The following is a 23863-nucleotide window of genomic DNA, read 5'->3' on the forward strand; positions in this document are numbered from 1 at the left end:
TTATCACCACAACCATCTTTTTGTTCCTAGTGGCTTTTGAGTCATAAAACAGAATTCTCCCTGCTTATTTCAAAGACACTAGAAGAAACTGTGTTCAGAGGCAGACCCATCAGAGCTTTGACTGCAGCTTAAATACATCATAAATCCTTTTTACTAAACATTTTATAATCACCCTGGGAAATTCACAAGCAATGCATTTACAATAGCAAAATATTCTTGGAAGTCAATGTCTAAAAACAAAAATGTATTCCTTCTATATATAATAGGATAGAGGCACAGAAGGGCCTATACTGAATATGAGAGAATGAGACCAGAAAAGCATCTCTACTCTTCTGATTCTCAGTCAATATCTTGACCACATATTCATTCAACACAGAGTTTTGAGGCACTGGGTATATAAGAATAAACAAAATTAGAGTTCCTACACTCTCAGCATTTAGAGGTCAGCAGAGAAGACAACTTAATACAGTAGGATGTAATTCCTACGATGATACAGGAAATATAGTGTGCTATGGGAATCTACAAGGCTTAGAAGTGAGAGAACACAAGACAAAGAAATCCAGCATAAATTTAGCAAATCTGGAAGCTGGAGGGAAGAGGGGAGATGAAACTGGAGAAGGAGGGAAGCAGAGACTGATTGGTTCATGGAGCATGCTAAACTTGTTAAGGAGTTTGGACTTTATTCTCAGTGCAATGTAAAGTCATTTTATAATTTTTTTTGGTAATCATGCAATTCGATTTACATTTTTAGAAAGATTATACTAATTACACTGTGGAAACTGGATAGCTGGTAACTGAACACTGTGACACCGGTTGGGAGATGAGTGGTGATGGCCTGGACTAGAATCTTGACTATGGAGATGGGGTACAGTGAAAAGATAAGATAAATATTTAGGTTTTGTGTTAAAAAAACATTTAGGCTTGGACGAGGGGGTGTGTGGAGATGAGAGAGATGTGTCACTTAGCCTGGTCCTGTGTAATTTGACCAGTTCTGGATATATCTGACCCAAATAAATATATTCAAAAAACTATTATATATACACTTCTGGTGCTTTAGAGAAGCCAGATTGGAATCAGAATTGTAAGTAATCAGGATTTTTTGTTAATGGTAATTAATCACAAGGAGAATTGAAACAAAAGAAAGAATGTGCATAGTATGAAGAGAGCATAATCATGGAAGGAACTCCAACATTTGAGTAGCAGGTGGGTCAAGGAAGTGGACCTAAAGAATGCCCAAGATGTGACTGAAGAGGCAAAAGAAAAAAAAGCAGGGTGGTTTTTAGTAACTATAGTATATTAGTGTATTTCCAGAAGAATGGAGGGGTAAATATTGTTACATGGCACAAAGAGGTTAAGCTACGAGAATTGAAAATGTCAGCTGGGCACGGTGGCTCACACCTGTAATCCCAGCACTTTGGGAGGCCGAGGTGGGCAGATCACCTGAGCTTGGAAGTTCGAGACTAGCCTGGCCAACATGGTGAAATCCCATCTCTACTAAAAATACAAAAAAATTAGCTGGGTGTGGTGGTGGGTGCCCGTAATCCCAGCTGCTCTGGAGGCTGAGGCAGAAGAATCGCTTGAACCCAGGAGGCAGAGGTTGCAGTGAGTCGAGATGGTGCCACTGCACTCTAGCCTGGATGACAGAGCGAGACTCCATCTCAACAAAAAATAATTGAAAATGCCTGTTGATTTAAGAGTGTTTTTTAACTTTCTTTTCCTTAACGCCTGCTAAGGAGCCCTTTTAGACTCCATCTTCTTACTACCCTGCCAATCAAATTCCTAACCCGTAAAACTTTTTATTATTCTTTCTTTTTTAATTGTAAATTGACAAATTATAGTTGTATATATTTAGGGGTACCAGATGTTATGATTGATGAATAAAATGTGGAATAATTAACTGAAGCTAATTAATATCACCATAAAATTTTAATACCACAGAATATTCTCTATGTAATGTATTTGTGTTCTATACATAAAAAGAGTATATATATTTTTTTCACCTCACAAGAAGCGGTTTTTATCTGCTTTGAGATTGCATGATTTAACACACAGAGGACATTGGTGATCTTGGTAAAAGTAGTTTTGGTGGGCTAGGCGTGGTGGCTCACACCTGTAATCCCAGCACTTTGGGAGGCTGAGGCGGGTGGATCACGAGGTCAGGAGTTCAAGACCAGCCTGGCCAACATGGTGAAACCCTGTCTCTACTAAAAATACAAAAGTTAGCTGGGCGTGGTGGCAGGCGCCTGTAAATCCCAGCTACTCGGGAGGCTGAGGCAGAAGAATCACTTGAACTCAGGAGGTGGAGGTTGCAGTGAGCTGAGATTGTATCACTGCACTTCAGCCTGGTGACAAGAGCAAGACTCTGTCTCCAAAAAAAAAAAAAAAAAAAAAGTAGTTTTGGTGGTAGTTCAGTGGAATGCTAGAAATAAGTGGGCTGGGAAATAAACAGCAAGAAGTGTAAAAAAAAATAGAGATATGTAGAGCAGATTCAAGAAGTCTAGCTGTGAAGAGGATGAAAAGACAGGAAAATAAATGCAGCAGTTCATAAAGTGAAGGAAGAATACATTTAAATGCTAAAGGAAAGGTGTGAATAGAGGGGGAAAAGCTGACATAGGAGAGAGGGAAAAATGGAAAGAGGACCCTGACACAGCAGGATAGGATGCTACTGGGAGACTAGGTTAAAGGGTTTGCCTTCTCTAAGGAGAAGGAACACTTTCTACTCTTTAGACTGAAGGGAAGGTTTGTATACTTGACTGCAGGCGGATGATGGCTCTCCTCCTGTGTGTAACGGGAGAGAGGTCATTTCCAAAGGGAGAGAGAAATCCTCTTCTCTGTAAATACCATGTGCTACTCGTGAATTGACATAGTACTGAGCTACTTAAAAATATTTAGCCTGCAAAGAACTCCAATAGAGTATGTATATATGTATTTTTTTTAAGAGTTAGGGTCTCGCTTTGTTGCCCAGGCTGAAGTGCAGTGGACCAATCATAGCTATTACTTTGAACTCCTGGGCTCAAGTCATCCTTCTGCCTCATTCTGCCTCCGCCTCCTGAGTAGTCAGGACTACAACCGTGCGCCACCAAGCCTGGCTAATGTTTAAATTTTTTGTAGAGATGGAGTCTCACTATGTTGCCCAGGCTGATCTCCAACTCCTGGCCTCAAGTGATTTTCCTGCCTCACCCACCCAAAGTGCTAGGATTACAGGTGTAAGCCACTGCACTCTGTCCGCCAACAGTATATTGTTTTTTTGTTTGTTTTTTTGAGACAGAGTCTCACTCTGTTGCCAGGCTGGAGTGAAGTGGCGCGATCTCAGCTTACCACAACCTCCGCCTCCCGGGTTCCAGCTATTCTCCTGCCTCAGCCTCCTGAGTAGCTGGGACTACAGGCACATGCCACCACGCCCATATAATTTTTGTATTTTTAGTAGTGACAGGGTTTCTCCATGTTTGCCAGGATGGTCTCAATCTCTTGACCTCGTGACCCACCTGCCTCAGCCTCCCAAAGTGCTGGGATTACAGGCATGAGTCATACTGTGCCTGGCTATATATTATATTAAATGGGTAGCAATAAAAATCATAAGATTAAGAAAACCTAATCTTGTTGCAAAGAGAGCTTTCCTAAAGATATGTAAGGTTTTTTTTTTTCCCCGAGGCAGAGTCTCACTCTGTCGCTCAGGGTAGAGTGCAGTGGTGAGGTCTCAGCTTACTGCAACTTCCGCCTCCCAGGTTCAAGGGATTCTCCTGCCTCAACCTCCCAAGTAGCTGGGACTACAGGCGCGTGCCACCACATCTGGCTAATTTTTGTATTTTTAGTAGAGACAGGGTTTCACTATGTTGGCCAAGCTGGTCTCGAACTCCTGACATCGTGATCTGCCCGCCTCAGCCTCCCAAAGTGCTGCGATTACAGGCGTGAGCCACCGCGCCTGGCCAAGATACGTAAGTTTAAGATAATTCGTCATTTCTCCTATAGTGCCAATAGAAACTGTCACTCTGTCTTTCCCAAATTAATCCTTTCACTTGTAACTTGATCCCATTCTTTTCCTTCTCTTCTGGGAGGTAAGACTTTTTCTTGAATCTTCAAATAGTTGCTTGCTTCCTGGCCCAAATAGATATCATGTATTCTTTAAAACAAACCCCAAACTTTCCCCCACCTTGCTACTCTCAATAATCTTGCTTCATGCACCAAATGATGAAGGATTAGTCTACACTTGCAGTCTGTCCTCAGTTACTATTAAAGCATCTCTTTCAAATAGCTCGATGACTTTCTAATTATAAAATCCAACGATCTATTCTGATTTCAGCTTCCTCCTCTGGCCACTGCAGCATTTTATGTCATTGATAACTTTCTCCTAAACAAAAATACTTCTTACCCTTTTCTATGAAACTTCATCTGCTTTGGGTTTCACCTTGAAAGTCTTTCGGGCTTAATTCTCACAATTTTTTTTAAAGTCTTTCTACAATCTCCATGTAAACCACTGTTTCAAATTCGGTAAAACTCAAACTCCATAAAATTCCTCCTCCTGTCAGCGACACCATATTCTTAATCACATAAGGCTGTAAGCTTCGGGTTCAAATTTACCAAATACTAACAGCCACATCGCCCGTCACTTTTCCATACTCACTGCCACCTGCTCAGTTTAGAACCCCGTTACCTCTCTCCTGAAGAACTGTAACACCCTTCTCACTGCATTCCTCACCCCAGGCTCTTCCAGGCACCACCCACTAACAGGACGTCCGCTCAGGTCCGTTTGGGGTTTTGTTCTCCAGAGCAGAAACCTGGGACTGAGATTCCTGCCGTCTGTACTCCAGCTCACTACAGAGGGGGAACCCAGGAAGCTCGAACTCCGGGGCTCAGGCGCCTGAGAACACTAGGCTGCAGGTGGACCGCTCCCTTCCGGCCTTGCTGGCGAGAAAGCCCGGAAGGCCGGGAGTGGGGGGAAGCGAGGCCCTGGCCCACGGCACCAAAGACGCTCCTAGAGCCCAGATCGGAGTCGGGGGCCCCAGCTATTCAGCCTACTCCCGGGTTTTGGAGCTGTCCCCAATCCACAGATTTCCCGCCCCTCACACTCACCCCGACACCTGTGCCAGTCAGTGATTCGGCGCCGGGTCCTCTCCGGACCGAAGCTGAGGAAGCTGAGAAGGCCGCGAGGACCCGCAGCCGGAGTGCCCAGGAGATTGCCTGATTAACAGCTTCAAAGACACCGACTCTGTCTATCATATTAGAAAGATTAAATATGCCAGAAGACTGTAAATGAGAGGAAAGACGTCTCTTGAGGTTTAGTATCTAAATCTTCTACATTATCCAGAACCTAGAAAAATGGTGGGTTTCTCACCATCTAGAGTCAGGCGGTTATCCGCGGCCTAACTCAGTCTGGGGTCCCCTATGGCAGGGGAGGCGGGGTCAGGAATGGGCGGGGCATTCGCTGTCGGTGGTGAGGGATAGAGCCAATGATTGTGGATGACAGCGGCACAGAATGGGCGGAGTCTGGAGGGGCGGGATTTGGAGAAGAGAAGGCGGTGATGCGAAGACGTGGGGGGTCCAGAGAGTGTATGGCAGAGGTGGGCTGTAGAACCAAAGTAGGGTGGGAGCGCAAAGATGGCAGCTGCTGAGGAGGAGCCGAAGCCCAAAAAGCTGAAGGTGGAGGCGCCGAAAGCGCTGAGGTGAGCGCTGCCCGACTTGGGGAGGAGGGTGACAGCGCCTGCTGCAAGCAAGCCAGGGCCCACGTGGGGTTTCGCGGCTCCGGCGCTGGGTGGTGTCTCTCACTGCCCGCTTGGGGCCAACCCGCAAGACTTGCCGCGCGGGGAGCTGTTTGGCCGCGACCCCTTGCCGGACGTTCTCTCAGTTTGGCCGAGTCGCCGTCTGGTGCAGCTCCGGCTCCAGCAGCCCTTGGCCAATCGTGGCCGGCGGAGGGGGGGGCGAGCCGGCTGCCCGCACCACCTGCGAGCAAGCCCAGGCTGGGCTGGTGCGACCCCGGAGGGCCGGACCGGAGCAGCGTCTTTACGCAGCCGTCTTCTCTTCCTGGGGGATGGCGGGGAGGAGGCTCGGCAACTGCTCTATTCTGGGGCGAAGTCAGAATTTTTGGGGATTTTTCGGAAAGTGTTGCGGAAGGGCACGTCGACCTTCCTTTTCGTACACATTCTGAAAGCCCGCACCTTTGAGGACCCTCTGCCAGTGACCCAGACCCCTCCGAGGCTTTGCAGGGGCAAAATTTGGATGAATGGATAGGAAAGGTTGATTTTTCTTTTTTATTTGCACTTTTTGGCAGCAACGGAGACAGTGCTGCCCCAACACCTGCCTCACATGTGATTGATGTTGCAACTTTTACTTATAAAGAGTCATTTGTTAAAATATCCCTTCCTAATAAGTATAAAGTGAAGCAGGCAGTCTTTGATGATTTGGAAATGTTCGTTGAAAGGCAGCGATTTTTTTTTCCGTCTTAAAATAGGCATATCAAACTGATTTAAAAGTATTGGGACACTCCTGATTATACAAGACGTATCCCATTTCTTCCTGTATCACTTTTCTTCACCTCCAAAAGAAGGAATCACAATTGAAAAGAAAAGAACACTTAGGGGCCGGGTGGTGTGTTCATCTGCTTTGGAGGGTAAACAAATCCCTGCCAGTGCTTTTAATGTATTCCTACTACCCTCAAAGGGTTAGCGTGTCTACCTTATACCAAGAACATAAACTTTAAAATAAAAACCCTCTGGATATTCTATTTTTATTTTAAATATTGAAGCTATATGCAGAATAAAGACCAAGGGCTATTGAATCAGACCTACCTGAGTTCAAGGCATGTGCTTTCCCTACTCTGCCCTTTATTAGAGTATTTCCTTTATAAGGCACCTCCTTCGCCAAACTGGAAGACAGAAGCAACTTTTCCCTACCATCCTACTAAACATACAACCCTTAGATTTCCTTAGATTTTTCTTTAATAAAAATAATTATATATAATGCTGATCCATTTTCACTGTGTTTTCCTATTATCTTGGACAGTTGGACAGTTCTGTGATCAAAGGCAGGCAAGAATTATGCCTATTTTACAATTGAAGATATTGAAGTCCAAATAAAACAATTAGTACAGGAACAGAAATAAGAACTAGCTGAGCATCCTTTCTTATACCTGCAGTCCTGGTGTTTTGTGAGGCTGGGGTGAGAGCATTCCTTAGGCAACCAAAATTCACTTTATACAATATGAACTTAGTGCCACCTGTAGACAAGAAGTTAAAAGCTTAGACACTCGAGTACTGGGACAAATCTCTAATTTTGTGGGGAGACATTTTAGGATTGGCTATTATTACTTTTATTATATTAGTTTGACTTTCAGACTCAAAGTGTGAGAATGCATTTGAGTATTTACACTGAATTAATTTATGATGACTTGCTTGACAGGGGATTGCTACTAGTTTTGGCTAAGGAGAATGGGTTATAAAGACTAAGCATAATTTAATGTTCAGCATCAGTGGGAACAGATAATGAGATATATTTGTAGATATCAGGGAAAATATTTAGGAGATTTAGGGATTTGTGAGAATTTGGTCAGCTCTGGGACAGTAATTCTCCACCAAGGGAAATTTTGCCCTCCAGGGGACATTTGGCATGGTCTAGAAAGGTATTTTTGGTAGGGAGAGCTATTGGCACCTAGTGGATGGAATTCAGGGATACTGCTAAACATCCTATGTAGGACAACCCCCACAACAAAGAATTATCTGGCCAAATATGTCAACGGTGTTGAGGTTGAGAAATCCGTTCTAGAGGGAGCATCTGACAAGGCTAGTCTGCCTTTCTCAAATATCTATTCTTTTTCTGGGCTCGGTTGCTTTTCAATGTATAACAGTTGCTTACAAAGAAAGAATCAGGCTCTAACATGTTTTCAGGTGGGATCAGGGGAAAGAAGGGAACATTACTTGAGTGCTAGACATTATATTATGTGCTGTATATATGTTATCTCTTTTAACCCTCCCAGTGACCCATGAGGTAGGAGCAATGATTCCTGTGTTAGGATTGGCTATTATTACTTTTATTATATTAGTTTGACTTTCAGACTCAAAGTGTGAGAATGCATTTGAGTATTGAACTTAGTGCCACCTGTAGACAAGAAGTTAAAAGCTTTTTAACCCTAGTTAAACGAGGTATTTTGTGATGAAAGAAGTGGGGAAACATTTTTGGGAACTGCTCCCTAGATGAAGGTGTTCCATGATGATCACTTATATTTAAGACAACTTAGTTTTCTTTTCTCTCCTTTGGAAATCTCATCCAAGTTCGTTTCTTTAGCGATCGCCTCTTAAGAGGATACAGTGCCTTCCAAGGCTTGTTGAGCACATGCCAAATCTTTAACTTCAGTTTGTCTTTCAAGTACATGCTATTCTAGACGTGGTGTTAAAAACTGGATATATGTATAGAGAAAGAGGTAAGGCACAGGTACCATCCTCTTGGTGGGAAATAAGTGGGGTTAGTGAAAATGACACGAGTATTCTTAAAGATGACTAGGAGTTAACCAGTCATCTGTGACTGTAGGGTATCTGTGAAGTAGGGTATCTGCCTTCTAGGAAAGTTTGTTTGGTGGCAGAACTGGGAGAGAGCTGCCTCTGTTGGGGAAGTGCAGATAGTCTGACTGAAGCAGAGATGTAGGGGGTCCAGGCTTTGTATTAGACACTCTCACATGTGTCCTTTCTATCTCTATGCCTCTCAGTTCTCAGCTCTTAATTTAATATATTTTTTTGAGACGGAGTCTCACTCTGGTGCACAGGTTGGAGTACAGTGGCACCATCTTGGCTCACTGCAACCTCCAACTCCTGGATTCAAGCAATTCTGCTGTGTCCGCCTCCCAAGTAGCTGGGATTACAGGCGTGCACCACTATGCCTGGCTAATTTTTGTATTTTTAGTAAAGATGGGATTTTGCCATGTTGGCTAGGCTGGTCTTGAACTTCTGACCTCAAGCAATCCGCCTGCCTCAGCCTCCCAAAGTGTTGGGATTACAGGTGTAAGCCACCGCGCCCGGCCTTCCCAGACCTTAATTTTAACTGTCTGCTGAATATGTGCTTCTGAGTGACTTTCTGACATTTCGAAGTCATATATGCCAAACTAAATTATCTGTTGTCCTGAATCTGTGCATTTTTCCATATTTCCTGCATCTGTTAATGGCACCAGTAACCTCTTTTACTCCAAAGTCTGAGACCTAGATATTTGATTCATTTTACATCCACATTATAATGTCTTTCCTTTTCCATTCTTGCTGCCGCAACTTACGTTTAGACTTGATCTTTTGCTTATATTTTGTTTTGACTTCCTAAGCAGTGTCCTTACCTTCAGCCTCAAGTTCTGCCTACTTTTCTTTAGGCATAGCTCTACTTATTCATCACAGCAAATATTTGTAAGCTCTGAAGTTGATGTTAGGAAATGTTGAATCCTGAAAACCCACATCATTACTCCATCTGACATTAGCAATTAAGGATTATTAAGGATCATGACTTTTAATAGTACTAAAAAGGAAACAAACTACAGTTCTGTAATCAGCAAATATTGAGCTTTTCTCAAATATTGCTTCCTAACTATTTCACTTCCATGGACCCCTTTTATTATTTTCCTCTATCTCCTACCTCATTATGGACCCTGTGTTCTAAAATTAAACCCAGGAGCTGGGCGTGGTGGCTTATGCCTATAATCCAGCACTTTGGGAGGCCTAGGTGGGAGGTTCACTTGAATCCAGAAGTTTAAGACCAGTCTGGGCAACAAAATGAGACCCTCAAATCTTAAAAAAAAAAAAAAAACTAGCTGGACATGGCAGCATATGCCTGTGGTCCCAGCTACACAGGAGGCTGAGGCAGGAGGATTCTACGGCTTCCCAAAGTGCTGGGATTACAGGCGTAAGCCACCACGCCTGGCCTTAATTAATCTTTATTACATAGAGTGGCACTGATAACTTTCATTTTTCTAGACCCTATACTTTTAGTAATGCAGCCTAAAATTGAGCTTGACTACCATTTGATAGTAGATTAGTAGTAGATTCCATCATGATAGTAGATTCCATCATGATAATCTACTATTGAAAGAGTTTGGTTATTTTTGGACGATATTGCATGCCTTTTACTTATATTCACAAATTTAATCCTTTAAGATTAAGGCTTTGGGCTATGGAAGAATGGAAAACAAAAGTCCCCTGACACACTTAGTATGAATGCCTCAATAAGATCCTTTCCTGGGCAATATATACTAGTGCAGCATGAGGGTGGTAGAGAGAGCCAGAGGAAAGCCCTGCATGGATGGTTCTGGGTATCCAGGGACAATCATGGAAGTGCTTGAAACTCAGGGAAAGTGGGAAGGGCCTTAGGAAAACGAGGGCATTGAAGACTATGTTTCTTATTTTGGGTATAGGCCTAGACTGAATATTCAGCCTCAAATAAAACATGGCTGATGTGCTGCTTTTTACCTGGAATGTGTCTTCGCTTTACTTCCATCATTTAAAATCCTGGCCACATGGAGCGGCTCATGCTGTTAATCCCAGCACTTTGGGAGGCCAAGTGGGAGGATTGCTTGAGGCCAGGAGTTCTAGACTGGCCTGGGCAACATAGTGAGGCCCTGTCTCTACAAAAATAAACTTAGCCAGGCATGGCAGCAGGTTCCTGTAGTCCCAGCCACTCTGGAAGCTGAGGCACTGGCACTACTACATTCCAGCCTGGGTAACAGCAAGACCCTGTCTCAAAAAAAAAACAAAATATCTTGCCTGTGTACAAAGTGTTTACAGTTAGGTGGGGGGAAAAAGAATCAAAATTTTAAAGAGCCATCTGGTCAGAATGGATCCCAATAGGGCAGTGGTTAAGAGCATGGTCTCTGGCATCAGCAGTCTGGTTTGACTCTTAATCCTTATTAGCTAGTGCTCTTGGGAAGATTGCCTACTTGCCACATACCTCTCTTTTCTCACCTGTAAAATGGGTATAGTGATAGTACGAACCTCATAAGGATATTGAGAGGCAAATGCAGCAATTAAAAATTTAAAAAGGAGGCCGGGCGCGGTGGCTCAAGCTTGTAATCCCAGCACTTTGGGAGGCCGAGACGGGCGGATCACGAGGTCAGGAGATCGAGACCATCCTGGCTAACACGGTGAAACCCCGTCTCTACTAAAAAATACAAAAAAATAGCCGGGCGTGGTGGTGGGCGCCTGTAGTCCCAGCTACTCGGGAGGCTGAGGCAGGAGAATGGCGTGAACCCGGGAGGCGGAGCTTGCAGTGAGCCGAGATAGCGCCACTGCACTCCAGCCTGGGCGATAGAGCGAGACTCCATCTCAAAAAAAAAAAAAATTTTAAAAAGGAGAGGAAAAGATATAGATATACTCAAGAACGAGATAAACGTCTCCAGGGACCAAGAACAGAAAAGAAACATGCAGTTAGACTCTGGGTTCAGGAGCTGGTAGAAATAACATGTAGGGGAACTGGGGTCAGATACTCTGTATGAAACTGAAGCTGGGCTGAGACTGGATGAAAGAAGGCTGAAAACATCTGCTCTTGGCTGTTGTTTCAAAAAGCTGTGGACCTGGAGTGAAGATACAGAAGTGGCTAAGCTGCCAGATGGCTCAGAGTCAGGAACTGTGGTTTCCCCACCATCACCTAGTACAAGAGCACCAAGCTTGGAGGTCGTGGACTCTGGAAGATTGGTGGCCTATCACAGAACCCCTGGGAAAACAGGGAAAGTCTGAGCCTATAAACACACGAGGAAGACCATTACTTAGAAAATTAACACAATTACTAGGAGATAAATTCACAAAAAATCTGATGGAAATATGGGTAATTTCAAAACAATTGTAAGTATTTTAAAGATCCTTAAAAAAGATAAAAGAAATAATGGTCATAAGAAAAGCATGAATCAAAAATATGTAGATATGAAATAGATGGCTATATTAAAGAAAAAATGGAATTATTGAAATAAAAAAACATAGGTCAGTTAAACTCTAGACCAGAAAAATTTGAAGGGAAAAGTAATGAATTGGAAGAAAGTACCCAGATGTATCACACAGAAATAAATAGGAATTAACAAATATGAGCTGGGTGCGGTGGCTCATGCCTATAATCCCAGAACTTTGGGAGGCCAAGGCGGGCGGATCACCTGAGGTTGGGAGTTTGAGACCAGCCTGACCAACATGGAGAAACTCCATCTTTACTAAAAAAAAAAAAAAAAAAAAAAAGCAAAATTAGCTGGATATGGTGGTCCATGCCTATAATCCCAGCTACTCAGGAGGCTGAGGCAGGAGAATCTCTTGAACCTGGGAAGCAGAGGTTGGGGTGAGCCGAGATCGTGCCATTGCACTTCAGCCTGGGCAACAGCACAACTCCATAGATTGAGAGGCACCAACTTACATCTAACTGGGAGTTCCAAAAAGAGGAAATAATGTGAATGGTGGAGAAGCCAGGTTAGAAGAGCTAATGGCTGAGAATTTACCAAAATTTCAGAAAGACCAGTTCTCAGCTTGAAAGGGCATTATATGTATCTAGTAAGATGGAAACAAAAATATACACTAAAACTACAGAGATTTTCTTGCTAATTATATTTATGTATCTATTATAGAAAGAATGTGAAAATTTAGACACTCCAAATTTAATAGTGAGCATCTTTAGGTGGAAGAATTAGGAGGTTTAAAAAAGAATCTTGTATTTTCCATTGTTTCTACACTGAACATATTAGGACTCTTGCTTTTAAGCTGGAGAAACTTGAAGTACGCTGAATATATAAGTGGCCAAGTGCTGAGTGGCTAAGTATCACCTTTACAGAATAGACCTCTGGGATACCAAATACATCTGAAACTTGGTAAAATAATTATTATGACTTTATTATAGGCTATAATCTTTTAATCTGTATTTCTGAAATCCCAAAGCTCTGGAAGCTGGAAGTTTTTTAAAAAGTTTGAGATGAATTAATTTAGCAGCAAAATGTAAACTGATGTAAAGGTGTCAGTAGTATTTATTTGTCTGACACAAATGTATATGCTTTGCTATGGAACTATTAGACTGTTAATGACATGCCACATGAATTCCTCCTGGGTGTTCTACAAAACATATAGTGCTGTGTTACCTTCCTAAAATCCATAAAATTCTGAATTCCAAAACATACCTTGCCCCAAGGATTTAAGAAAGGGATTGTGGACTCTTGTTACTTATTTATAGTTTACTTTTAAAATTTGGCTACTATGCAGGAACAATAATTTCTCATCAGAGTCAGTTCCTAGATTTTTTTCTCTAGTCACTGTTCTGCACTTCTGTGATACTAAGTAGATGCTCATTTCGAAGATACTTTGTGGCTAGCTCTACCATAATACCAGTACAGTTAATATCACTGAGTTATTAGGGCTTCTCTTTCTCTCCAGTAGTAACAGAAAAGACAGACTTCTCTTCAACGTTTGAACTTGAAGATTTGGAAGGCTATTTTACGAAATGGTCTCACAAACTGAAGTTTCACATACTGCTTGAAGAAGATACATTCTGATGATTTTTCAAAGCAGATTTAGAGTTGTTGCTCTCATTTATGTGTATTATTTCTGATATCATTTGTACTTTTGGTTTCATACCATTTCTTTAAAAATTTAGTTCATAAACTTCAGATCTAGAAGCGGTGTGATTAGCCTACGATATAAGAACATCTGAATTTCTATTTGCATTTTTACTTTCATTGCATGCGTGCTGACTTTAGTATTTTCTTTACAATTTAGAAGATATATATGTATAGCAATTATGTAAGAAATTCTTGCCTTCTGCAGGCACAACAGTTTCCTTACTGTATTAACACGGTCTCACTATTTTGTCAGCAAGCCACATGGTTAGTAGCGAGTCCTACTATTTTGCTATGTTACCTGCAAACAGGATTGCAGATGTCAAGGTAGCTTGTGTGATCATTGGTCACTCACTGAATTAGGGATTATCAGAAATTATATCGAAGTAGTCACTTGGCTACTTGCCTTCTACATGCTTAGACTAGACTTTGGTTCATACTTAGAACCATTTCAAAGTCTCTGAGAGACTCAGTTGACTCAAGTCTTGCTCTGTCACCCAGGCTGGAGTGCAGTGGCACGATCTCAGCTCACTGCAACCTCTGCCTCCTGGGTTCAAGCAATTCTCCTGCCTCAGCCTCCCAAGTAGCTGGGATTACAGGCATGCACCACCACGCCCAGCTAATTTTTGTATTTTTAGTACAGACTAGGTTTCACAATGTTGGCCAGGCTGGTCTCAAACACCTGACCTCAGGTGATCTGCCTGCATTGGCCTCCCATCGTGCTGGGATTACAGGTGTGAGCCACCACACCCAACCTAAAGTCCATCTAAATATGACTCAATCTAGGAGTTCACTACTTGTCTCTGTTGTCCTTTAGATTCAATTTATCTCTTACATAGGCCATTTCAGTGTAACAAGATGGCAGTTCTCAACTCCAAGCCAAAATCTCATGAGTCCAAAGGAAGAGAGTTTTTCTATATCCTTGTATGAGTTTTGAGAGAAATTTGGTTCTGCCTGTGTTACACACTACCTTGAACCAGTTGAGGTAGGAGGTGGGACTCAACTCTGGAGGTGGGGCTCAGACACTGGACCAAATTGAGGGCTAGCTAAAACAGGGACAGATTGGAAGCAGCTTTCCGTAAGTCACGTCCACTAATGTGCCATGTCAGTTTACCATTGCCATGGCAACACCTGGAAGTTAGCATCCCTTTCCGTGACAATGTCCTGGAAGTTACCACCCTTTTCCTGGAAATTTCTGCATAATCTGCCTCTTAACTTGTATATAATTAAAATTGAGTATAAATATGACCACAAAACTGCTTCTGAGCTGCTATTCTGGGCATACTGCCTATGGGGTAGCCCTGCTCTGCAAGGGGCAATACCTTTGCCGATGCTTTATGCTGCTGCTTCAATAAAAGTTGCTAACACACCACTGGCCGACCCTTGAATTTTTTCCTGGATGAAGCCAAGCACCGTCCTCGGCTAAGCCCCAGTTCTGGGGCTTACCTGTCCTGCATTACAATCACTGTATCAGAGGTGGAGATTTGGGATGGCCTTGGATACATTCTCACTGTCTGCCTGTTTGTTGTGTGCATACATGCAGGTGCGGGGGGGTGTGTGTGTGTAGGTAGTACTAGTGTATATGGGGAGCCAGTGAGTATATGGCGTTGTTCGTATATGGGGGGGAAATGGATGGGTGTTGAGGGGTACATTGTAATCAACAACTTGGAGTTGTAAAGTGAGGGAGGTAGTGTCATTCCCTCAGCAAGAGAAAAATCCATTTTAGCATGTACATTATTGATTAAAACAATCTTACTCTTCTCCCCTTCCAAGAAACCCAACAACCTCAGTCTTTAAGGTCTAGTCAAATTATCTCTTCTCTATAAAACTTTTCTACTCACCAAACCTAGAAATGGCTTCTCCTCTGACTGTACTTTATACTTTGCATTATTGCAATGTACAGTATGTGCATGTTTTATCTCACCTATTGCTACTTGAAGTTGGGAAACTAGTTGAATAACTCTTAGTTCCTCATAATTGATCACTTCATTGCAATATAACAGGCTCTGAATTTCTGTTGAATCAATGAATTCCTATTTATTTATTTTTTTGAGTTGAAGTCTCGCTCTGCCGTCCAGGCTGGAGTTCAGTGGCATGATCTTGGCTCACTGCAACCTTCACCTCCCGGGTTCAAGCAATTCTCCTGCCTCAGCCTCCCGAGTAGCTGGGACTACAAGTGCACACCACCACATCTGGCTAAATATATATATATATTTTTGTATTTTTAGTAGAGATGGGGTTTCACTATGTTAGCCAGTATGGTCTCGATCTCCTGACCTTGTGATCTGCCTGCCTCAGCCTCCCAAAATGCTGGGATTACAGGCGTGAGCCACCATGCCTGGCCTATTTATTTTAAAATTTTAATTAATTGTTTTTTCTTTGTAGAGACAGGGTTTCACTGTGTTGCCCATGCTGGTCTTGCCCATGCCTGTCTTGAACTCCTGGCCTCAAGCGATCTTCCCCCTCAGCCTCCCAAAGTGCTGGGATTATAGGTGTGAACCACCATGCCTGGCAGAATCAGGGAATTCTTAACTTTTTTTTTGTTTTTTGTTTTTGTTTTGTTTTGTTTTTTTGAGATGGGGGGTCTTGCTGTGTCGCCTAGGCTGGAGTGCAGTGGTACAATCATGGCTCACTGCAGCTTCGACCTCCCAGGCTCAAGCGATCCTCCTATCTCAGCCTCCAGAGTAGCTGGAACTACAGGGATGCACCACTGTGCCAAACTAATTAAAAAAATTTTTTTTTATTTTTTTGTGGAAACAGGGTCTCACTCTATTGCCCAGACTGGTCTTGAACTCCTGAACTCAGGCAGCCCTACTGCCTTGGCCTCTTAGAGTGGTAGGATTACAAGCATGAGCTGCATGTCTGGCCTCTTAACCCTTTAAATATTTTTTTTGTTTTTTTTTTTAAGACAAGTTTCACTCTTGTTGACCAGGCTGGAGTGTAGTGGTGCTATCTTGGCTCACTGCAACCTCCGCCTTACGGTTTCAAGCGATTCTCCTGCCTCAGCCTCCTGAGTACCTGGGATTACAGGTGCCCGCTACCACACCCGGCTAAATTTTGTATTTTTAGTAGAGATGGGGTTTCACCATGTTGGCCAGGCTAGTCTTGAATTCCAGACCTCGTGATCCGCCCACCTTGGCCTCCCAAAGTGCTGGGATTACAGGTGTGAGCCACTGTGCCCGGCTGCTTGTAGCATTTAATGGTGCAAAATGGATTCATGTATTGCCTGTAAATTCTTACCAATAATGGGAGTTGATGGAGAGAACTATTACCTGAAAATACTTCATGGTTCTTTGGCCTTTCATTTTTTTGTTAAATGGAGTGAGCTTGTATGCAAAATCAACGTACTACTAAAGGATAAGAAATGTACTCCCGATTGCATTTCTTTCTTTTTTTTTTTTTTTTTTTTTGTGAGATAGAGTCTTGCTCAGTCGCCCAGGCTGGAGTGCAGGGGTGTGATCTCACCTCACTGCAACCTCTACCTCCCGGGTTCAAACTGTTCTCCTTCCTCAGCCTCCCAAGTAACTGGGATTACAGTCATGCGCCACCATGCCCAGCTCATTTTTGTATTTTTGTGTTTTTAGGTTTCACCATGTTGGCCAGGCTGGTCTTGAACTCCTGACCTCAAGTGATCTGCCTGCCTTGGCCTCCCAAAGTTCTGGGATTACGGGCATGAGCCATCTCGCCTTGGCCCCAGATTGCGTTTCTGTTCTTTCTGTGACCATAGTCAGCTCGATTATAATAGTCATTTCTTATATTTGTCTATGGGGAAAATTCTCTCAGAATAAATACACTTCTCCTACATAAACATTTTCTTTCTTTCTTTCTTTCTTTTTTTTTTTTTTTTTTTGAGATGAGTCTTGCTCTGTCACCCAGGCTGGAGTGCAGTGGCGCGATCTTGGCTCACTGTAATAACCTCTGCCTTCCGGGTTTAAGCGATTCTCCTGCCTCAGCCTCTGAGTAGGTGGGACTACAGGCACCTGCCAGCACACCCGGCTAATTTTTTGTATATTTAGTAGAGACAGGGTTTTACCGGGGTAGCCAGGATAGTCTCGATCTCCTGACCTCATGATCCACCCGCCTTGGCATCCCAAAGTGTTGGGATTACAGGCGTGAGCCACTGTGCCCGACCAACAGTAACATTTTCTTAAGGCCATGTGGTTGATGTCTTCACTCATTCTTTCTTCTTTTAATATAATAGAATTGCTTATTTGGGGGAGGAGTAGAGTTTCTGAAAGAGAGAATGTACAAAGAAGATCCCAGTGACCTATCAGAATGATGAATCTCTTTTCTCTGGGTTAGCAAGCCCTTAATTAGTAAGGCTGTTTGCAGTGTAATTAGAACTGCACAAGCATGGAAGGTCAGTAATACTGTTCAGAATTTCATAATGTACAGTGTAACATAACGTACTGTGAAACGAATCCATAATACCACAAAATTTTTTTTAAAGAAGTTTGTCTCTATTGACTCATCCAGGAGGGGTCACTTGAAAACAAAATAGGGCAAAAAAAATCAAATTCAGATGTCTTAGGTTTTCTCAAATTCCTTTAATCTTGATATAGCAAAAGAAAGTGTTTCCTTCTCAGCCCTAGAACGGCAGTCTGAAAAACTATCTAAGTTTTTGAGGAAACAAATTGAAATACAAGAAAATTATTTCCTTTAAAAATAAAAAGTTCTCATGTTTGTCTTTGAACTTAACCACATAGAGATTTAAACAGTTTGTTGTTTTATAGGCTTGACTGAGGAAGTCTTCTCCTAAAATAGAATTTTTTAAAATAGTTTTTTCTCAGCCCAGCTGAGACCTTAGTTATCATTTTTAGTTCTTAGTTTTGTTGAAGACTGAAGCCATTAAGCTATAGAAGTGATGCAGATTTATGCTGCTGGCTATATCTGTTCTCACCCACTCAGGATGAATTGATTATACTACATTTTATCATGGGATAGCATGTTGATGCATATAAAATATAGTGATGAAATTCTACTTTGTCTTGTTTTTCTTAAGTGCTTGTTCCTTCAAATGTATTAAATTTGATTGTTTAGCTTTGAGATATTATAATAAAACTTGGTTACATTATTAAATTTAGTACATAGTATAAAATATTTACTAAAAATAGTATTTTAGGCTGGGTATGTTGGCTCATGCCTATAATCCCAGCAGTTTGGGAGGCCGAGGCAGGCAGATCACTTGAGGTCAGGAGTTCGAAACCAGCCTGGCCAACATGGTGAAACCCTGTCTCTACTAAAAATACAAAAATTAGCTGGGCATGGTGGTGGGCACCTGTAGTCCCAGTTACTCGGGAGGCCGAGGCAGGAGAATTGCTTGAATCTGGGAGGCAGAGGTTGCAGTGAGCCCAGATCGCTTCACTGCACCAAAGCCTGGGCGACAGTGTGAGACTCCATCTTAAAAAAATATATATTTTTTTTAAAAAAGGAAAAATTTGTCCTTTTTTTTGGGGGGGGAGGTGTATGTTCTTCTCTACATAATACATTGACTTCCTTAGGTGTATTCATCTCTGTGTTTGAATATCCTAAGCGTGTTCTGTAGAGAAATATATACATTTCTAGACTTACACTCATAGATTCTTATCTTTGCCTAGTTTCCTCTGGAAGACAAGAATCTCTTCTTTAGCACTGTTTCCCCCATATTTGTGCAGCATTCCTACATTTTTCAATGTGAAAAAACACCACATCAGAGACCTTTGACCACAGTTCTCTGTGAAGTTTCAATGAACTACATTCCTGAGAAGAAATGTTAGTTTCTTGTAGATACCAAGTCAAACTCAGAGATCTTTAAATGTTTTCTTTGTTGGCGAACATGTTGATTCTTTACTCTCATGAAACAGGTTAAAGCAGCCTCTCTCAGCCTTTCCCTTTGAGAAACTACTATTTCCAAAGACTGCTTGGGAATGCTGGTGGGAGTTGGGATAGGAGCAGCGGAGGGAGAAGATGCCTAAGAGTGCAAATTCACAGGTAGATTTGGAAATGTTCTCTCCTAGAGCTGAGATTTCCTGCAAGACATGGAGTTGGGGTGTGAAAGCAGCAGCAGATTTCAGTATCAGCCAGATGTGGCTTTGAAATGGTGGTTCACAGTTTCTTGTGATTTTTGAAAACTCTGAATATATTTTAGACTTTTTAGATTGTTAGTGCTTGATGAGGTACTTAAAATCAGAGTGTAATATTTACGTTGTACATTTTAGGGTATTAAAACCCAGAGAGGCTGGGTGGTATCAGTAAAGTAACACAGTAAGTTATAGCTACTAAGTATCCAAGGTGAGATTTGATCCTGAGTCTTATAAGTTACCATTGCTCTAGGCTCTGGAACAAGAAATGAAGCATCAATTTACTGGGGAGCTTTTTTTAAAAAAAATTTAATGTAATTTTTTTTAAGATAAGAATAACATATTTGAAGAAAATGTCAAATACTTTCACTACATTTTCTTATTGATCTTCACAAGAAGACAATCAGGCAATCTGTTTTTAGCTGAGGAAACAGACCCAAAGAGGTTAAGAGTCCCTAAGTAGTAAACATTCATCTCACATTCAGGACCTCTGACTCATGCGTCTTGCTGTGTATATTATGTATGAAGATAGAAATTGAGAAGTTGTCAAAGTAAATTCTGTATGTGCTAGTTAAGCACACTGTTTAAAGAAATTCTGTGGCAATTGTCAATTGTGTTTTATAATCTTGTCTAGACTTGTGTCTCTCAAGTTTTCTTATTTATGCATATGTAGTTTTATCCCCCCCAAAATAATTATTTTCTTGTGGGATCTACTTAGTGGTATGGTTTGCAAATGGATTAACTCATTGAACTAGAATTTTTAGTAGATTATATTTTCTTTTTTCTTGTTTTTTTTTTGAGACAGAGTCACTCTGTTGCCCCAGATGGGAGTGCAGTGGCCTCCTGGGTGCACCTCTACCTCCTGGGTTCAAGTGATTCTCCTGACTTAGCCTCCCAAGTTGCTGGGATTACAGGCCTGCGCCACCACACCAAGTGAATTTTTGTATTTTTAGTAGAGGCGGAGTTTCACTGTGTTGGCCAGGCTGGTCTCAAACTCCCAGCCTCAGGTGATCTGCCTACCTCGGCCTCCCAAAGTGCTGGGATTACAGGCATGAGCCACCATGCCCGGCCAGTAGATTGTATTTTCTAATCAAAACTTTAGACAAACCAATTTTGCCTGTGTTTAATTAAAATGTTCTAGTTAAGAACAATTTATTAGTACTATTTTTTGAGATGGGGTCTTACTCAGTTGCAGAGGCTGTAGTGCAGTTGAACGATCTTAGCTCACTGTAACATTCGCCTCTGGGCTCAAGACATCTTCCCACTGCAGCCTCCCAAGTAGCTGAGACCGCAGGCTTGTATCACCACGCCCGACTAATTTTTGTATTTTTTGTAGAGATGGGGTTTTGTCATGTCACCCAGGCTGGTCTGGAACTCCTGGCCTCAAGTGTTCTCCCCACGTTGGCTGCTCAGGAGGCTGAGTCAGGAGAATCGCTTGAACTTGGAAGGTGGAAGTTGCAATGAGCCGAGATTGCGCCACTGCACTCCAGCCTGGGTGATAAAGCAAGACTCTGTCTCAAAAAAAAAAAAAAAAAAAAAAAATTAAAATAGGAAAAGTCTCAGTTCCTCTTAGCTATTTCTGATTGCTACATGACTTCCATGAAGCTTTTTAAGCTTTCACTCAGTTCTGAGGTGTGTATATGAGCTTGTGAGGAACTTCTGGTTACAAACTATAATACCTATTGGCTTTTAGCATGGTGTAAGGAAAAGAGCTTGAATTAGGGATATGGACACCTGGGTCCTATTAAGGTTTCTGTCTGGATTTGTGAATGCACCTGTGAAGTGAGTTGTATAGACTAAAATGTTTTCCAAACTGCTTTATGAGCCTTTTTGAGTATTGCACAAGTGGCATTTTATAAATGAGAAATAGAATAAAAAATATTGTGCATTGAGTATATAAGAGGTAAGTATTGCTCTGTGAATCATTGTTTCAGTTATATGTACAGGGTACTGGGTTACAATGTAAAAAATGTATTTTTAATTAAAAAATATATAAATATCGAAAAATATAATAGAGATGAGGTCTCACTATGTTGCCCAGGCTAGTCTTGAACTCTTAAGCTCAAGTGATCCTCCTGCTTCAGCCTCCCAAAATGTTAGGATAACAGGCGTGAGCCACTGCGTCTGGCCAAAAACTGTATTTTTCACACAGTTTGATTTTCTATTTCAAAATTTGGTGGCTTAAAATAACTACTTTATTAGATGTCATGATTTTTGGATTAGGAATTCAGACACAACTTGGCCTGTTGATTCTGTTCCATATGGTAAATAGGATCACTTGGAGGTGTTTAGCTGATAACAGGTCTGGTCTGGAGGGTCCATCTTGTCTTTATTCATTCACCTTGTGCCTTAGGGTAACTGGAGGCTTGGCTCAACTGGGCTTCTCTTAGTGTAGTTTGAGATCCTCTGTGTGGTTTCTTCAGCTGAGTAGTTGGACTTCTCATGTGGCAGCTCCAAGAGACCAAAGCAGGAGCTGGCAGCCCTCTCAAAGGCTAGCTTAGAATCTGGCATAGCATCACTTTCACTATACACTACTGGTCAGAGGAGTTCCAGGCTAGCCCAGATTTAAGAGAAGGGAACACAGACTTCTTGTCTGTAAGATATTGTTCCCATTTTAAGCCTGCCACAATTATGTAAAATAATTCAGAAAAACAAGACTGAATTGCATATCCAAGCTTTTAATTCTGTTATTGCCCTTTGAAAGATGATTAAAGTGTTTTTTCCTCCATTGGGAAATTTGTCTGCTTTTGGTAAATTTTCATAGTTCAATTTGAATATGTATATTGTTTTTCCATGGAATACTGAGGGTTTTATGCTTTTGAAGAAATGATTTAAAGTTTAAAATGTCTTTCTCTACATTGACCTGCCGGTTTTAATTATTTGAATAGCACTTATGATCATTTGATGCTGTCCTTGTTTGTTACTCGATTTTTCATCTTTCTGTCCTTAGAATGTAAGTTCTAAAAGGGCAGCACATGTTCTTGATCTTTGCTGAATTTCTAGTGTCTCCTGTAGTAGAACAGATGCTCGATAAATATTTGTTGAGTTAATGAATGAACAATTTAAAAGATTGTGAGCTGGGTGCTGTGGCTCACGCCTGTAATCCAGCACTTTGGGAGGCTGAGGCGGGCGGATCACGAGGTCAGGAGATCGAGACCATCCTGTCTAACACAGTTAAACCCCCTCTCTACTAAAAATACAAAAAAATTAGCCAGGTGTGGTGGCGGGCACCTGTAGTCCCAGCTACTCAGGAGGCTGGGGCAGGAGAATGGCGTGAACCCGGGAGGCAGAGTTTGCAGTGAGCCGAGATTGCGCCACTGCACTCCAGCCTGGGCGAGAGTGAGACTCTGTCTCAAAAAAAAAAAGAAAGAAAGAAAAAAAAGATTTGAAGTATCATAGATTAGATCTATGTTGAAATGATAAAAATAAGGAAAATCTTTTTTTGAGACAGAGTCTCACTCTGTCGTCCAGGCTATAGTGCAGTGGCGTGATCTCGGCCCAGTGTAACCTCCACCTCCCTGGTTCAAGCGATTCTCCTGCCTCAGCCTCCTGAGTAGCTGGAATTACAGGCGCATGCCACCATATCCAGCTAATTTTTGTATTTTTAGTAGAGACGGGGTTTTTCCATGTTGGTCAGGCTGGTCTCGAACTCCTGACCTCGCGATCTGCCTGCCTTGGCTTTCCAAAGTGCTGTGATTACAGATGTGAGCCACCTTGCCTGGCTAAAATAAGGAAAATCTTTTAGATAGAAAATATAGGACCAGTGCACTGGCTCATGTCTGTAATCCCAGCACATTGGGAGACTGAGGCAGGTGGATCCCTTGAGCTCAGGAGTTTGAGACCAGTCTGGGCAACATCATGAGACCGCATCTCTACCAAAAATACAAAAAATTAGCTGGGCATGGTGGCGTGTATCTGTGGTCCCAGCTACTCAGGAGGCTGGGGTGGGAGGATTGCTTGAGCCTGGGAGGCGGAAGTTGCAGTGAACCAAGATTGCACCAGTACACTCCAGCCTGCGTGACAGTGGGACCCTGTCTTAAAAATAAAAAGGAAAAAGAAAATATGTTTCATAAGGTTAGCAACAAGCTTTTGAGAAGGGCTATTCCTTATTTCTGTGATGTATTTTCTATATTTTTGTATTCAAATCCCTTTTCTGTTGTGAAATGATAGTGATACTCACTTCTATAGTTTAAAAATATGTTCTGTGCAGCATAAATAATTGATAAGCAGTGTTGTCTTGTACTTTTAGATTGGAGTTGTCTTTGAG

The 23863-nt window shown here is 42.1% G+C and overlaps 2 protein-coding genes across 6 annotated transcripts in view; one reads left to right on the forward strand and one right to left on the reverse strand.

The window, feature by feature from the left end:
• The window catches only part of AP3M1 (adaptor related protein complex 3 subunit mu 1), a 28656-nt gene extending 23270 nt beyond the window's left edge, over window positions 1–5386 (reverse strand). For 3 of the 4 annotated variants that reach the window (XR_002730125.2, XM_023204905.1, XM_023204904.1), the window contains exon 1: window positions 5071–5386. Coding sequence is in view for 2 of the 4 variants with exons in the window: in XM_023204905.1 (XP_023060673.1) it covers window positions 5071–5217 (147 nt within the window). In the remaining 2 variants the exon portion in view is untranslated. The remainder of the gene's footprint in view (window positions 1–5070) is intronic. The other variant, XM_023204906.2, reaches the window with a different exon arrangement.
• Window positions 5387–5498: 112 nt separating this feature from the next.
• The window catches only part of ADK (adenosine kinase), a 591886-nt gene continuing 573521 nt past the window's right edge, over window positions 5499–23863 (forward strand). For both annotated transcript variants that reach the window (XM_023204899.2, XM_031936187.1), the window contains exon 1: window positions 5499–5660. In XM_023204899.2, coding sequence (XP_023060667.1) covers window positions 5596–5660 — 65 coding nt within the window. In that variant the 5' untranslated portion in view covers window positions 5499–5595. The remainder of the gene's footprint in view (window positions 5661–23863) is intronic.

The sequence above is a fragment of the Piliocolobus tephrosceles genome, chromosome 9, assembly GCF_002776525.5.
Source record: "Piliocolobus tephrosceles isolate RC106 chromosome 9, ASM277652v3, whole genome shotgun sequence".
In the NCBI taxonomy this organism is placed as follows: Eukaryota; Metazoa; Chordata; class Mammalia; order Primates; family Cercopithecidae; genus Piliocolobus; species Piliocolobus tephrosceles.